This window comes from Aspergillus pseudotamarii (genome assembly GCF_009193445.1).
Source record: "Aspergillus pseudotamarii strain CBS 117625 unplaced genomic scaffold BDV38scaffold_117, whole genome shotgun sequence".
Taxonomy (NCBI): Eukaryota; Fungi; Ascomycota; class Eurotiomycetes; order Eurotiales; family Aspergillaceae; genus Aspergillus; species Aspergillus pseudotamarii.
Window position 1 is genome coordinate 54,678 of NW_022475131.1, and position 15,804 is coordinate 70,481.

Here is a 15,804-nt window from a genome sequence, read left to right on the forward strand (position 1 = left end):
CAGGAACCGGCTATGCATAGCAAAAAAAGACCTGCTCACTCAAAACCCCATTCAGTCAAACTAGATGTCGCTTGATGCAGGCAAGAGAGTGATGGCGAGAGCAGACGAAAAGTCGTTGATCACGAGGAGAACTTGCGAGTGATCTTGGCAATGACTAAAACCGGACATGCATTAGTATCCCTCATAGGTCAAGTTTTCATACTCCAGGCGTTACGTACCATGCAGACCAACGACGGAAAAGATGAAGCCCAAGCTCAGAACCAAGACGACAACAGGGTCGACCCTCAAGCCAGGGCTCTCGTCAGTGTAGAGCTTGAGCATGGTACCGGAAGAGCCACCGGCACCGGCAGCGCGAGTCGAGCTGGGTCTGGCATTGCGCAGAGACTCCTTGTGGTCGGCAGCCGCGCGACGACGCAAAGCAGCTCGAGGACCACCGGGGGGAGTGGGAGAGGAGGTACGGGCCACGGAAGAAACAGAGCCAGCAGCTCCAGCGCCAGAGCCAGAAGCCTTGGAGTCTGGGCCAGACTCGGCACCAGAGGTCAGGGGGGAAGCAGCACGAGGAGAAGCCTTTAATTATTTTTGTATTAGCCTCACCATTGAGAATTGAGATCCAACATAATGAGATGTAAGAAAGCCAATGCGATGTCGAGACACGATAGAAGTCCCATCTGCCGAAGGACGATCAGTTGGCACACAAAGGACACTCACCATTTTGAACAGTAGTCAAATGAAGATAATCAAAGAATGTCGTAAAGAATTGAGCGAAATTAAATGTAAGAACGAAGAAAAGAAAAATGGGCTGGTTGGAGAAGGAGGGAAGTCGGCTTAGAAGTGGAAGGGGAATTAAGTTGTAGCTGGCAGAGAGAGTTGAGGTCGCAAGTCACTCAAAAGAGGCCACGCTCACGATTTCCCATTGGCCGTACTGTCACGTATCGTCACGCCGACCTACCCCAGTTTCCTCCACCAACCACAAGCCGCCTGTGCATCCCCCTTCCCACTCAAAATGACAGGCATTTGAACTTCACCGGTTGTTGTAAGCGCACTTGGTGTATACCGTGGAAGATGCTGCATTTTTGTTGCCAAATTTCAAGTATAGCAACATCCCTACTTGCTTCAGTTAGATTACGAGCCAAGTAATCCATGTTCTTCCTATGTATTTTATTCCAATTATATGATAGATACAGTACATAACATATGAGATGCACAGTCGTGAAAAATAAATTGACATAAGCAAGGATATCAAAGTGCAGGTGTCGGAATCATCGATTGAACGCTGTCAGCGCCCATTTAATAAGGCTGTATGTGGAAGGGCGAGGAAGAGAAATGAAGTAAAAGGGAAACCCTGACAGCAAACGGAGAAGATAATGGAAATCGTGAGCTAAATCGATCAATGCAGTAAAAGGTATCGTATCGCAAATCCCGGAAACACCTTCAAAATACAGTATCCAAGTCGACATATAAGAGCGAATTGTACGCGGTTCGCAAACGTATAACGTGGATATTTGTGTCCCGATAAAGCGCTGGGTTGTTGTATATGGACAATTGAACCAAAAGGTTGTTCTCTTGAAATCATGAAATTGTACCGACCATGGTCGGGCTTAATCAATCATCATCCGATTAGGCACTTGGCCAGTAATGTTTGAAGACAGCTCCGTGGTCTTCTCCTCTTCTTTGCGGGCCTTTTTTCTATTCACGTGCGGTTTCAAGCCCTTGTGGAAATTGTGCATACACATGCAAGCGTTGATAATAGTCATAACGATGAGAACGAGGGTGATGACGGCGAAGAATGTCAACGACCGTTGCGCTTGGAGATATTCCTGGTACGTGTTCTTGTCGTAAATGCGGTACAGCTTAAACAAGAAATACGCCAACGCAGCAAAGTAGAGGAGCTATGATAATGGTTAGAGGACTTCTTGAGAGTGGGTAACCGATCAACACGTACAATGATTACAATCATTCCAATAGAACTTTCGCGCCGAACGAATAGAGCAGCAGCTAACAAAATCAAAATTGTGACCGGAATAGCCGCCAGAGTGAGCGCAAACTCGGCGTCGTGCCGGTTAGTGACAATGACCACGAACTGAACAGTAAAACCAAGGAAAAAGAAGAAGTCGAATTTGAGGAGCGCAATGTAAATCTGCCCGTTCAATCAGCTGGAATCCCTTATCCACCAGGTGGTTCACAACAAACCTGATATGTGAGGTATCGGCGCTTCATTCGCAGATCAGCGCTGATGTGCTTGTAGATGGACCACGCAAATTCATCATATAATTTCCAAGCAACAATCATCATCAACAGCGTGCCCATGGCCACAACACATGGGATAATGATCAGGAAAGGTTTAATTTGTCCCCACACAGCCGGGTCAATGGCTGAATTGTCATTCAAGACTCCGATCGCATCCTTAATTTGCTCCACTTGCACGGCGCCATAAATCAGTAGACCAACGTTACATACACATAGCCCGATGACTTGAATGGTATTCTTAAGGCGCAGTGCATCGTAGACCAGCACCAACTCATAGATGAAACCGAAACTGTACAGTGCTAAAAAGGTCGGAATTGTTTTGGATGCCGTCACATTGACAGCTATCTCTTTGAGTTTGAGCTGGAAGTCTGCGAATACATAACTACAAAGTACCCCGTCAGCATCAGCGATATATCATTCTAGGAACCGTGGTGCGAGCACATACCATTCTAGAGCGAGTGTGACGACTGCTTGGAAAAGGGTCACAATACAGAAGGACCACGTCCACATTGAATTTGGTTTATACATCTTGCGTTTCTTAGGGTGCGGGGGCACATTGGCATACCCTTCTCGCCCTCGAAAACCACCACCTCGTCGAAATGCTGGGTCGAATGAACCCCCAAGGAGGGAGGCGCGTGAATTGTTGGTCTGAATTTTGGCAATAGGCTCCGTTACGGAGCTCGTGTCCGCCGGAGTCTCGCTTCTGGAATACAATATGACGGTTCTGACCACCGGTTGGCGGCGAAAGCGCAGAGATTAAGTCTAGGAACTGAAGACCAAGGGCGGGGAAGGAGGGTCGGAGAGTTTTAATTTAGACGATCCTATGGGAGGATTTCAGCTTAGGAGGTCTAATCTCGAACCTAGCGGTTTCGACGATGACAGATCCTGAGGCACAAGCCTCCACAGCCTCGTTCAGCCTAACGATGAATGGTCGGGGGGGAAGATGGCCCGAGGAGGACAGAAGAGAACGAGGACGGGGAGGCGCGACTTGGGAAACTCTTCGAGAGACGGAGGCCTGTTGGCTGCCAAGCCACGGGTAAAGGGTCGTGTGTTGGGCGGAGAGGCACACTCCGATTGATCGTTCAGGACTGGTGTAAGGCTGAGCACATGCAGAATCACGCGAGGACCCTTCTCAGCGAGTGGCTGGAAATGGGTCAACTAAAGGCGACTGATAGGTTGACCGATCCCCCAAGAATCAAGAGAGAGAGGGGGGAAGAATTCGAAAACGAAAGTGGGTGGTCGAACGAGGGACGATAGGAATAGGTGGTTTGAATATAGGGGAATGCCGATTAGATGCGGGTGAGAAGGAATAATAATACCAGTAATCACGAGGAATGAGGATTGAAAGGTTAGGTAAGGTCGGCTCCTCAAGCTGCGGGAGGAGAAGTTGAGAGGTTCGTTTCCTTTTTTTATGATTTTTATTATTCTTCACCAGCAATTACGCAGTCATTTGACTGACAGGACCACCGATCATTTGGAGTCTGGAGAAGGGACCTTTTTTTTTTGTTTGGTTTGGTTGAGAATTTGTGGTATTCCAGGGTTTGGGGCGGAAAAAAAAAAGAAAAAGAAAAAAGAAAATCAACAGGAGAAACAATCCAGACACGCGGAAGAATTGTAGAGTATGTATGTATTGTATACAAATACAGACACTCTCCTTCTCTTATGGGAAAGAAAGAAAAAAGAAATAAAAAAAGAGAAATGAAACCTCAATCATGGAGTTAATAGCCTCACTTGGGTTGACAGTTAACGGTAAAATCTACCCATTTCCCCATCAATATTTTTCTTTTTCTGTTTGTTATTAATAGTTACTTTTATTTTTTGTTTTCATTTTATTGCACCGAGGAACTGGGTCTCCCACTCTTCGTTGAACTATTGTTACCATTTTTACTTCCCGTCCCAAAGTATAGGCCACCCAGCCAAGAAAGGCTCTGCTCATTGTTTTGAAAGTTTTCCCTCATAAATTACGGAGTGTTCCGTATGGAGTAATGTATCCAAACAATCACATCCGAGGCCGACCGAGTGCCTGAGGCCCTGGGGGCCACTAACTTCGATTCTCCTGAACCGGCGTATACTCCAAGTGGGTCAAGGACCCATCTTAACCTGTGAGACGGGAGACCAGGTAAATGGTGATGGGGCCAGAATCCTCGGGGATTGTGTCTGGACTCTGGCAAATTAATTCGCTTGGGTCCTCCGTACCTGGTCTCGTTTACCCATGGTTTAACCCCCTCAAAACGACCGGAATGAGAGATCAGACATGACTAGCGGCCATATAGTCATGAGAAATGTACTCCGGAGGAGGGAGGAGAGATTCAATACTATTATTGTGTGTGGATCGGTGTCGCTTAGAGACTATATATCCCCGTGTTAGCATCGATAGGGCAACTATTAAGGTTATTTAATGACTGCAGTTCGATGAGTAGTTGTTAGCAGTTACGCGTTCCATGGGTCTTCACCCTAGGCAGACAGATAGACAAGAGCTGGGCACTGCAGGCAGTCACTGCAACGTTCCACATTTCCCCTTCTTATCCAGATAATTACTGTGTTTAATCATTGGCTTTGTTCTGTGCATATGTCCCTATTCGTGAAAGACCCGGCGATGTACCTTTTAAATGCTCCCTTTCGCTTCCGTACTATATATAGTAGGCTCGACATGCAGAACAGAGGTGGGAAATAAAGCAAACCATCCTGCATCTTGATTAATATGGTATGCATAGTCCCCTTTGTACTGAGAGCTAAAATCATGTAACAAAGACACAGTCACTTCCACCTACCTTCAGATTAGTATCATAATTAATTATCACCCACCAATTAAAGTCTCCAGTTACACATACCCGTCTCTGCCACCATGTCAACGGTCCGAACATCCTCATAAAACTCGCATTTCAAACCTGGACCAGCTAAAAGATCCTTGTTCATCGGCAGCTGTGGCTGTCTCATCTGCACTTGGCTAAGCCACCGCAAAAATGCCACTGAAACCAGGCCAATAAAGATGTGGCGTCCTCCAATAACCCAACCACAACCACCACCACAACAACAATAGTTCCTCAGGCTAGCATCTCCGAGGACTCGTTTACAACACTGCACATCAGTGGTTTTTTCCTTCAACAATCTACCATCAGACGAGGAGATTATCAACAGAACCTGGACTTCTCCGGTCTGTGGACGTGGCAGATCAACATCTTGCACACCAACTAATGTGGTACACGACATATTAAGTAGGTTAGAATTGGCGGAAACCACTCCCATATGAACTGCTGGGTTTCGAGAAATTGAGATGCACGCTGCGACCTAAGTGGCCCTTGCGTTAATGTCGAACAATCACTGGCATCCTGTGAACAGCGCCTCGATATGAGAGCCGTCAAATGAATAGCGTACACCCAGTGCAATTAAGATAAGAGCGGTTGGCCAAAGGTGGGAAGGAAAGGGACGCAGTGAAATACATGGCGAGAGGAGATGGCTTCACTGTCACACATGTACCCCTAACCTCAACAGTTGTGGGTTGGTGACACTACAGGGAGCGTCACGGAATCAACTCAGGCAATGGCGCCCTATATTATAGTGCTTTCTTGGGTGGAGTGAGCTCTACTCTCCAAGAGCAACCGCTTGAATTGGGAGCGTGAAAAGCGTCCTTTGCTTGTGTGAAATTTACCATATATTCTTTCCCAGGCAGAATCACCGTAAATCAAGCTTTCCATAGTGTTGGAATGGTGTCCTTTTCTCCGAGGGGCTGAACGCTTGGGCCTGTTGTGATGGAAATCGACCCAGACCGAACAATGCAAACTGACCGCCAACTTTACCATTGCGTGAACCTGAAACACAAAATGCTACCTCGCTTGACTCTTCTCCCTGACTACGTGAAATATAAAACGAGCGCCTGAAATCACACTTCGGTGCTTGCTAACAGCCATGTTTTAGGAGAAATCCATATTGGTATCACTCCAGGCAAGTCGTACGGAGTATGACACCGTGCCCGGTCCCACCAGGCCAGTCCGTTGTTCTCCACCAAAGAAGACGTGCTACTGTACATATCCGCGAAGGGATTCGGTTCACCACAGTTAGTGGCTATACAGTATGATGATCAACGATCAAGAGATAACAGTACATGAGGGCTTGGAGACGATACCACCAATGATTTTCAACGCCATATTCTGTATGCTCAGCCGCAATCCCCTCGCTCATCTCATTAGGTTTTGGTTGGGCGTTACTCCGTCCAGAAGGCGACCATTTACTAAGACAAATACGACCTGGTCCCAACAATCCACTCCACATGGAACGTTTCAAGAAGAAAGTGATTCCACGGAACTAAACCGCAACCGTGCATCATCGCCATGTCAACAGGGTAAGCCGCTAGATCCTGGACTGACAGCTCTTGCACCAATGAGATCAATGGTTGTGGCTGTGTGAAATCCGCAGTTCAGGCGAGCCACACCCCGGACTCCCTGGTCGTGGCTCAAACCAAGCCAATTAATCAACATGACACCTTGACGTGCCCTTTGCAATTATCCTTGCTCCTCATTTCACGTTGTGCAGAATGAGAAACTCGACGGACTTTTGTCGCTCGTCGGACTTCAGAAAAAGCCAACGGTTACTATTTACAGGATTTTTGCCGATCCCTCGCGTCGTGCGTGCGTTCGGACAGCGAAGCCGATGCTTCCGATTACTCTATCGACGGAGAACGCCGTCTCCATTGATCGCTCGAGAGGATGATCAGCACCGAGAATAAAATACCGCGTATTACTAGTCTCTCTAATTCCCTGCCCTACGCGTGGCATTCTAAGACATGCTATGGTACATGTTCCAAGTTCTGACATCCGATCATGTCGACATGAGACTCAATGAGCTTTAATCATAAATTCACCAGGCACTGGATCGCTCAATGCATGCTGGATACCCTGGGCCATAACCTCATCCCACTTCTTCGATGCAGACAGCTTATTTCCATAACGTCTAAACCCATGTGGCAGCCCTTTGAAGACATTAACATCGGTAGGCACCCTGCAACGCACCACCCGTTAGCTATCAATCATTTCACACGCGAAACAATTCCACTCAGGCTCCTCACCCATTCTCGGCCAGCAACATCGCGAACAACAACCCTTCATCTCTCAATGGATCCCTCCCTGCGATGCCGAACGTCGTAGGCGGCAGACCCTTGACCTCATCCGCCGTTGCAAGGCCCGGATTAATCCGTCTATCAGTTTCCAAGTCCGACCCACTAGCAGCCGGCTTCAGCAACTTCCCAAACAAACGCATCGTACTGACGGGAAGAATCGGCGCATGCTCGCACTCCACATAACTCGAGATGGCGGGATCACGAAGCCGCGCAACCTGCGACGCATAACAGTCCTCCGTAACAAGGGGCGGGATCATGAGTACTTGGCCACGGACCTTAGGCCTCTGCGCCAACGATACATCCTCCCCGATGTTCTGCGCCAGCGTCAGAGACACCGCCAAATAGGCCCCTGCTGAAATACCTCCGACGACCACGTTCTCCGCCTCGCCGTTGATCTCATCAATATGGTCATGAACCCAGTGAAAGGAATCCTCCGCATCATTCCATGCGGTCGGATACGTGTACTCCGGGGTATGACGGTAATTCACATTAACAACCACCACGGGGGATCCAACCGCCGCCTGGGCAACGACAACGCGCGAGCAAATCGCATTCTCCGAACTCAGAGTGCCCATCATAAACCCACCCCCATGGTAAAAGATAAAGACCGGTAACCGCTGCGTAGCAGGCACCGAAGCCGGCCGGTAAGTGCGAGCTTCCAGCGTCTCTCCATCCCGCGTCGGGATCTTGTAATCTTGCATCGACACCTGCGATACCAGACCTGGTTCATTCCCGTAAGCTTTAAACCTTCTTCAAAACCCCCCCATTCCCCAAAAAACCACAACCACTACTACCACGTAGAAGTACAAACGAAAAACACAACAAGCATACCTTCCTCAACCATAGCCTTGGCCGACAAGGCCTCCCGATCGCGATTCGCCGCAGCCTTCAATTGCTCTATGCTCAAGTCCTTCGGGATATCTGGGAGTGATTTTTCCAAGACAAGCCATTCTTCAATAGGCGTAGTATATTCCGAGAAATCGGCCATTTCGACGTTAAGAAAAAAAAAAAAAAAAGGATGTATTGTACGAATGTATGTATATCTGCTATCGTTCAAATGGAGTTGTGTGAATGAATTTTACATGAACTGAGCGAAAGATATTGGTCGATATTTCGTGTACCCAAGATACCTTGGAGTAAGTCACTAATCCACAAATACCCCACCTTTCACCTCGGCATTTTTGATTATATCAGTCTATAAATCCCCCATTTCTTTGCATGGCCTTACGCGTACACCCGAGGTATAGAGAATCAACCTAAGCACACCACACTTCTACTAGTAACTCGGAAGTTAGATGCTTACATCCAATCAGGATGGTTATTAAGAGTAGGGGGCCTTAATTGTGTTCTTGGTTACTGATTGGTTGACTCGTCTATTTCTATTTTGGGTAGTAAGTAGTCGTAGGTTCAAGGTTATAGATATCCATGAATGAGCCTAAGGCTTGAGGTCAGCTGATAATGTATGGAGTATTCACTTCGGAGTAGGTAGTAAGGAAATTCCCATGTTCTCAATACCATCAGAATCTCTGTTTCTCTATCGAGGGCGCTACACAATAGTAATCCTCATGCTAAACCCTGTTATGACTACTCCTACAAGGGAAGCAATTCCCAAGATCTAACTAGAAAGCACCCTGCCCAGGAGTCGTATCACCATTCAAATCCCTACAACCCCATTCAAATGACGAAGGAACAAAGAACCTTGCCCCGGTCGAATTCCCATAAGCAAGACCCACGAGCGTTTCCTCTATAGATCACAATCAGCTTCCCCATCCCCAGACTCCAGGAAACCAAAAAGAGAAGGGAAGTAAACCAAACTCACCATTCTCATCATATCTCGGCCATCCAAACCGACTCAATCCAGCCACAGGATCTCCCGCAAAAGCAGCCCATGCTGACGCCATATACCTTGCGAACTCGCGTTCCGTCTCTGAATCAGCTATCCCACTGATCTTGCTAGCAGTGCCGAAGACCATGGGGAGATCGATGCCATGATACGCGCCGCTGGATGGGTATAAGCGGAGATTATCCCAGTCGCCGAAGTAGCGCGATTGCCAGGTTGGCACGCCGGCTGCGGCACGGTGGGCTGCTGTTTGCCCCGAGGGGCAGGTGAAGGCGGCTTGGTTGAATAGGTTCCAGACGGGGTCTGGGTGGGAGATGTTGGCGGCGTAGGCGCTGACGCGGTAGTAGCCTGCTTCGTTGGCGTTGCTGGTTACCAGGTATGGCTGTTTGGCAGGGGGTTAGTTATGAATTGCTTCTTTGTTGTGGGAGGTGATTTGGGGGGGAGGTCTGGGACTGACTATGCGGGTGAAGTTCCCGGAGGCTGATCTTTCGGCGTAGTTGTTGAAGATAGTTATATTGTCTACTGTTGGGTGGAAGACGGGTTGGGGGAGGACGGGGGAGGGCGCGGTTGGGACTTTAGCGACGGCTTTCAGGATTGATTTGTAGGGTTGTTGACGGAGGCAGTGGATGATGTGATTTGTGTTGGTGGTGCTGTTTCCGCAGCCTAGGGTTTGGGATACGTGATAGAAGTAGCTGGCGGATTCCTCGGGCGTGTTGGGCTTGAAGCTTAGTGCTGTTCCTGAGTGAGAGATGAGGCCGCTAACGAGAGGCTTCTCGGTCCAGATGTAGGAGTAGTAGTCGACTGACGCGCCGCCGGCTGATTGTCCGAAGATTGTGATGCGATTGGGGTCTCCGCCGAATGCTTGGATGTTGTGATGGACCCATTCCACTGCGAGACGCTGGTCGAGTAACGCTACGTTCTGGGGAAACCCCGGTGCGCCTGAGAAACCGAAGATATTTAATCGGTAGCTTTGCGATTGTTAGTCAATGGACCAAGATATAGGTATCCATCAAGGAAGACTAACTTGAAAGTTACGACTACCACCTCTTGCTCGTCGACCAATATTTGACCATCATAGTATGGACTGTGTGCACCACCTAAGGAGAACCCTGGGGGATTTCAGCCATATGGAAGATGCAAAGGAAGAGAAGGATATCCACTTACGACCACCATGAATAAAGACGAGCACGGGCTTTAAGGCAGATGTTGTGGGCTTGGTCCACACGTTCAGATACAGGCAATCTTCACTCTGAGGCGTGTCTAACTGCTGGGCAAAAGTTTGAATAATTCCTTGGGCTTGAGAAGTGAAACCAGGGTAATTATCGGGGGTTGTGCCGATATTGGCAGGGCAGTCTCTGTGGTACGGATATGTTATTGCTCAAGTAGAGTCGATTGAAGGGTCTGAATTCCACATACGGGCTCTATGGTTTTGTTAGCTACACAGCTCCTTCAATACCACTGGCGCATCACTCACGTAGGTACTCGCGTGCACAGTAGAGTTGGAATGGTATGCTACTGGACGTGCGAATCGAAGATCTCCCGTTGGCGGCGTCGCGTATGGAATTCCCAAGTATTCGGAGACATTGGATCTCTCAGGCGCTGCATGGCCCTCGATGAATCCGCTACTGGTCCAGACAGAAGCACCAACGGGCTGGCGTTTGGAAACTTGCTGGGAGCACGCTGGCAAAGCTGCTGCCAGCAGAGATATTGATACAATCGACTTCCAAAATCGCGCCATGATTGACTGTCGGGATGGCAATGGTTTGCTGAAAGCCTTTCAAGCCATGTACGAAAGGAAGTGGAGTTTAAGATAAACAGAGAGCCAACTCGTGGAGTAATTTGCTGTGGAGTACTCAACAACTCCACATGGTGGTGTCCCTCACATTCTGATACTACCTGATTCTTTCCTCAATGGGTTTAGTGTTGGGGGCTGGGCTGGTTTAGTTTCGAATAAATAGGCAGATGTTTCGACAGTGAAGCTGCTGAGAGTGCTGGACTTCGCGGAGAATTTGTATACAAGTTCAGTATCCGTGGGTCTAATACCAGTTACATTTTGTACCCACTTGCTGGCGTTAAGAATCAACGAAATAATGAATTTAGGGACACTTCGGGGTCGACCAGATCATTTGATAAGCTTACGTATTGTAGACACTATATCCAAGAAGTAGAGCCATTAAATACACCCTAAAGTAATGAATCATCTCATCATCCTACAAACCCAATCACCGATCAGAAAACCAGCTTCATCCAACAGTCAAAAGCTGCTCCATGAAAGCACCATGCCCACGAACCCGATCATGAAGATGAATCTCCAAGATCCAATGGTGCGTCTTCCCATCCTTACCAGGAGTAGTCATCGGCCGATTATTCCCACGGGCAATATAAAGAGTAACCCTATCCTTCGGGATGCGTTCATGCGGGAAAGACCCAACAATATGCCCAGCGATATCAGCACCAAAATCCCACCCAGCTTGCTTCGCCTCATCACATGCAATCTCATATAGTTCTTCGCCCGTCATATCGATTTTCGCAAGATAGCGTGATTTGACCTTGTTCCACACGGGCTCAAGCGAATCACGCAGCTGTTTCTTATGCGGGTCGTCTCCGAGGACAAAGGTGCGCCCGAAGTCCGCTTCCCAAGCTTCGAAGACGGGTCCTAGATCGACATACAGGATGTCATCGGACTGGATGATGCGATCCGGAGGATTCTCGGCAAACGGTCTCAACGTGTTGGGGCCGCTCCGAACGACCCGTTTGTGCCAGTGGGTTCGCACTCCATGTCGTTGGGCGAGTGCGTAGATCTCATCGCTTAGTTGCTTTTCACCGACGCCAGAGCGTAGAAGGTCACGCTCGATCTCATCAAAGAGTTGGATGGCCTTGTTTTGGGCGTCTAGCAGGTATGCTGCCCGTTCATCAGCTTCTAGACTCGTAGGGTTTCCGGACATTGTGTTCTCGGGTTGGAGGAATTGCTGCGATGGCCTTGGGAGAATGACTGCTCGGAGTTGTTGAGATGGCGTCGCATTTATACACCGGCAATGAGTCACAACATAGCTCACGAATATAACTGAATCGTAATCCTGCCACTATATATCTGGTGCGGGGCGCTGATGCGGGGTCTCTTTTCGGGTAAGATGTAATCGTTTCCCGGTGATTCCTCTTTGGTTGCATCCATGACGGTCTACTCTTGTCGATATCAAGCTTTTTCACGCCTGCATTGGTGACTGTTGTATATGGACAGGGTATATTCCGGACTAACCCTGCTTATTTTCATTATAGTTATTCACGCCAAGGACACAAGGCCAACGGACATTCTTCTATTTCCCATGGAATCAGCGTGACATTCGCTCATCGAAAACTCCGCGGGGTTACTTGATGGAGTTGTCATTATCTCCGCTTTATCCGCGGTATATGCTTATATAGCATACTTCCAGAGTTTAACATGATGATCAACTACAATACTGTATCTTCTATTCAAGAAGGAATAGTAGTTGTTTGGTTCTTTTGTTTTATCGATGCCCTCGAATATTATATGCACCAAACTATTTTTTGTTTAGATGGTGGATGTCAGAGCCTGGTCGTAGTCTCTATCCATTATGCATAACTACAGTAATAGATGAATCTACTAGTTCTGCAAGACTACCAAGGAAGGGGGGGCATAATTATGAGCACACCCAAAGGACTAGAAACTACTAGTAGTTCATGATCGTCCGCATATATAATAGGAAGAACAAGACCAACACTAACATATTAGGAAAAAAGGATCAATCTTATTTAAATACTCATCAAGAGCATAAATCTCCAAAAGCCCACGATCGAGCGAGTTATCTGAGTAGTACTATGTATGTATACAGATGTCGATGCAGACAAACCCCACTAAACCAAACCCAGCAAGCGGTAACCACCCCGCTCCACCTCATATAAAACCCACAAAAACAAACCCTCGATCTCAAATTTTTCTTCTTCCCAAGCACCATCCCAACCAATGCTGCGTTTCTTTGCTACACACGGTCAAGGTCAAACTTGATCTCTCGACCGTTGACCTTCAACGGCCCGAGAACACCCGCAAATGAGAAATTCGGAGGAATCTTCACTCAAACCCAGTAACCCGCTGTTCATCTCTTCCGAGAGATGGGGAGCCGGTACTGCCCGCAAGGGCCTGGTGTGAAAAGACAGCCCACTAGACTGCGTTCGGTGGGATGCCGCACATCTGCAATCGGCATCAGAAACATCGGGGCTCGGACATGGTTCGAGGTTTCCCCATGGGAGAGTCGTTGCGAAGATTGTGTGCGCGGGCTAATGCTTCGTGCGACACTTTAGTGCAATACGCAGCATACTGTACCCCTCTTTCTCCCTTGGGGGGAGGAGGGGATGGTAGAATTCGATTCCGATCATTCTGGTTGGGATGGTGCTTCTTCTTTTTTTCTTCTAGGTGAGTGGTTACTGTCAGACTGGGAAGAGTGGTGTGTGTCCCTGGCTAATTTGTTGGGGGCGGGTCCTGCTTGGTCCTGTTGCCTTTCGTTTTAATAGATCTATATCGGTGGTTGGGTGGTATACCAGGATTGGGAGGAATACGCCGTGTAGTGTTGATAAATGATATCAATTGATGCTTGATCCTTGTTTCTTGGGATTTGCCCTGTGTAGTGCAGATACTGATTTCTTGTATGACATTTTAAGCCCTGCGTAGTCTACTTTGTATCTTCGCCGCGTCCCCAAGTTCATCACGAGAAAGTACTTTTATTCAAGTTACCAGTACACAATGCAAGTGTGGAAAAAACAATCGCTTCATATCTAACTGGGATATTATGATAACAAAATCCTTTGTTCCGTCAACGTGGGATATTTCCGAATGTAAAATGAAACCCGCAAAGAAACCATTTACTGCCCTTCGTCGTAAGTTGTATGTTCTGTTTTTGTTTTCTTGATTAATTTACTCCTCGTCACCAATCTATGTCACGTTAGCATCCCCCTCGTTTCCAAAACAGGGCACGGAGAGAAAGTTTACCTTAGGAGCGAGGTAGAATCTCAGGTGACCACTTCCCAGACCGTACTCAACAAGCAGGGGAACCTCCTGGGACAGACAGAGGGTCACCGTGCTGGAGAGAGTCGTAGCCTTGCAGAAGTTGACGAGGTACTTGAGGGAGAAAGTAAGGGCAACGGGTTCGGAAAGAGCAATGGAAACGTTCTGGTCGGGCTTATCGACGTTGGTGTGTTGACGGATGGTGACGGATCCACTGCCAATGTCACCCTGGCAGGAGAACTTCACACCTTCCTTGGTAGCCTCAATGACAACTGAAATACTAGTCAGTAACTGAACGGGCCTGGCTGTCCCAAGACTGGACGTATCGGGCGAAGGAAACGAATTAGGTTCACAAACCAGACTCGGAAAGCGCGTTCAGGTCTCTGCAGATTCGCTGGAACTCTGCAGAAGGCATCTCGACAGTAGCGGCATACTCGGTCTCCGGGATTGCCAGGTGCTCCTGGTCAATGTCCATCAACTTAAGATCATATTCGCTTAATCTGTCGGTCTCGGCGCTCTCGAACATGAGGTTAACGGCGTCCGGGGAGTCGTCGGCCTTGAGAGTAAGAATGTCTTCATTCTGAGCAGCCCGTAGGACCTTGGTCAAGGAGATCAAGTTGATACCAAGAGCAATGTTGCGGTCGCAGCGGTATGGGGAGAAGCCTTCGGCCTTAAGAAGCATGGAAACCAGGGCTACATGGGAGTTATCCATGGCCTGGAGGGCGATACCAGAGTCATTGCAGTCGAAGTTGCAGTCCTGCACCAAATCCTTGATAGCGTCGACAACCTGAACGATCGAGTGCTAGGTCAGTGACAGTACAGGGCTGATCTGGAGACTCTAGTCACATACACGCTTGAGGAGAGAGGCTTGTTCTAGGCGAGCTTCCAACACTGGGGTAACAGTTAGACAGCAATTCTAGGGAAATGACAAACATGCTTAAAACTCACTCTTGATCTGTGTGTGTGGTATGAATGTGATAGTGAGAGGTGAAAGAATTAGGTGAGGAATTTAATGTCAGGTAAATTCTGGAATTGAACCCGTAGATATCAGTTGGTTTGTTCAGTGAAAGATTCAAATCCTTGTGTGACTTACAGGTAGAAGGTGGATTGGGAGAAGTTAAGAATTCAAGTAGAGGAGAAATTGCCATTCACAAGGTGAGGTCGCGTAGTGGGGAAACGCGTTCACGGGTCGCGCGTCATGCCTTAGGCTGATATGAACGTTTCGGGTTAGCCTTTGCTGCCTGGCTTTGACGTAAGGGTGCAAAACTAACTAGTTAACTAGTTACTACTTCCAATTATTCAGACCTAGTAGACGGAGTACCCAAAGGATGTTTCTTTTTAAGAAAGATCGTTTATTGCCCATTGCGATTAGCTGTTTTAAATTGTCTTTTATTTGGATAATTATATACTATATACAAAACTTCCCAAGTTTTACATAGGAAATTACCTGGCAGTGGGCCAGTGCTAGCGAGTAACAATACAGAATGGAACATGCCAAAAGAGCGCGTCAAGCTGAAAAAAAAAAAAAAAAAAAAAAAAAAAAAAAAAAAAAAAAAAAAAAAAAAAAAAAAAAAAAAAAAAAAAAAA

The 15,804-nt window shown here is 47.7% G+C and overlaps 6 protein-coding genes across 6 annotated transcripts; 1 reads left to right on the forward strand and 5 right to left on the reverse strand.

Moving 5' to 3' along the window:
- Positions 1-119: 119 nt before the first annotated feature.
- On the reverse strand, positions 120-1,590 carry BDV38DRAFT_276096 (SEC61-beta family protein; the record flags this gene model as incomplete). Its single annotated transcript, XM_032058147.1, has 3 exons — positions 120-154; positions 219-567; positions 1,588-1,590. 3 exons carry the CDS (start codon positions 1,588-1,590, stop codon positions 120-122), a joined length of 387 nt encoding a protein of 128 aa, XP_031907352.1.
- Positions 1,368-2,974, reverse strand: BDV38DRAFT_27028 (uncharacterized protein). The gene is made up of 4 exons (XM_032057124.1): positions 2,693-2,974; positions 2,191-2,629; positions 1,943-2,137; positions 1,368-1,889 (listed from the first exon to the last, which is right to left on the reverse strand). Exons 1-4 carry the CDS (start codon positions 2,773-2,775, stop codon positions 1,599-1,601), a joined length of 1,008 nt encoding a protein of 335 aa, XP_031907353.1. The 5' UTR covers positions 2,776-2,974; the 3' UTR covers positions 1,368-1,598.
- Positions 2,975-6,745: 3,771 nt separating this feature from the next.
- BDV38DRAFT_290422 (alpha/beta hydrolase) lies at positions 6,746-10,938 on the reverse strand (the record flags this gene model as incomplete). The annotated part of the gene is made up of 10 exons (XM_032061469.1): positions 6,746-7,242; positions 7,310-8,081; positions 8,192-8,311; positions 9,012-9,104; positions 9,180-9,582; positions 9,658-10,168; positions 10,225-10,309; positions 10,365-10,553; positions 10,671-10,851; positions 10,915-10,938. The coding sequence occupies 10 exons, from the start codon at positions 10,936-10,938 to the stop codon at positions 7,080-7,082; spliced, it is 2,541 nt and encodes an 846-aa protein (XP_031907354.1). The 3' UTR covers positions 6,746-7,079.
- Positions 10,939-11,252: 314 nt separating this feature from the next.
- On the reverse strand, positions 11,253-12,312 carry BDV38DRAFT_264988 (M24 family metallopeptidase). The gene has a single exon (XM_032056324.1). The coding sequence runs from the start codon at positions 12,143-12,145 to the stop codon at positions 11,444-11,446; it is 702 nt and encodes a 233-aa protein (XP_031907355.1). The 5' UTR covers positions 12,146-12,312; the 3' UTR covers positions 11,253-11,443.
- An 874-nt stretch (positions 12,313-13,186) lies between these two features.
- BDV38DRAFT_264989 (uncharacterized protein) lies at positions 13,187-13,717 on the forward strand. Its single transcript, XM_032056325.1, has one exon. The coding sequence runs from the start codon at positions 13,397-13,399 to the stop codon at positions 13,631-13,633; it is 237 nt and encodes a 78-aa protein (XP_031907356.1). The 5' UTR covers positions 13,187-13,396; the 3' UTR covers positions 13,634-13,717.
- Positions 13,718-13,767: 50 nt separating this feature from the next.
- On the reverse strand, positions 13,768-15,360 carry BDV38DRAFT_264992 (proliferating cell nuclear antigen). Its single transcript, XM_032056326.1, has 6 exons — positions 15,311-15,360; positions 15,166-15,243; positions 15,068-15,108; positions 14,575-15,004; positions 14,203-14,489; positions 13,768-14,145 (listed from the first exon to the last, which is right to left on the reverse strand). Coding segments are annotated over exons 2-6 (777 nt in total). The 5' UTR covers positions 15,167-15,243; positions 15,311-15,360; the 3' UTR covers positions 13,768-14,127.
- Positions 15,361-15,804: the final 444 nt, after the last annotated feature.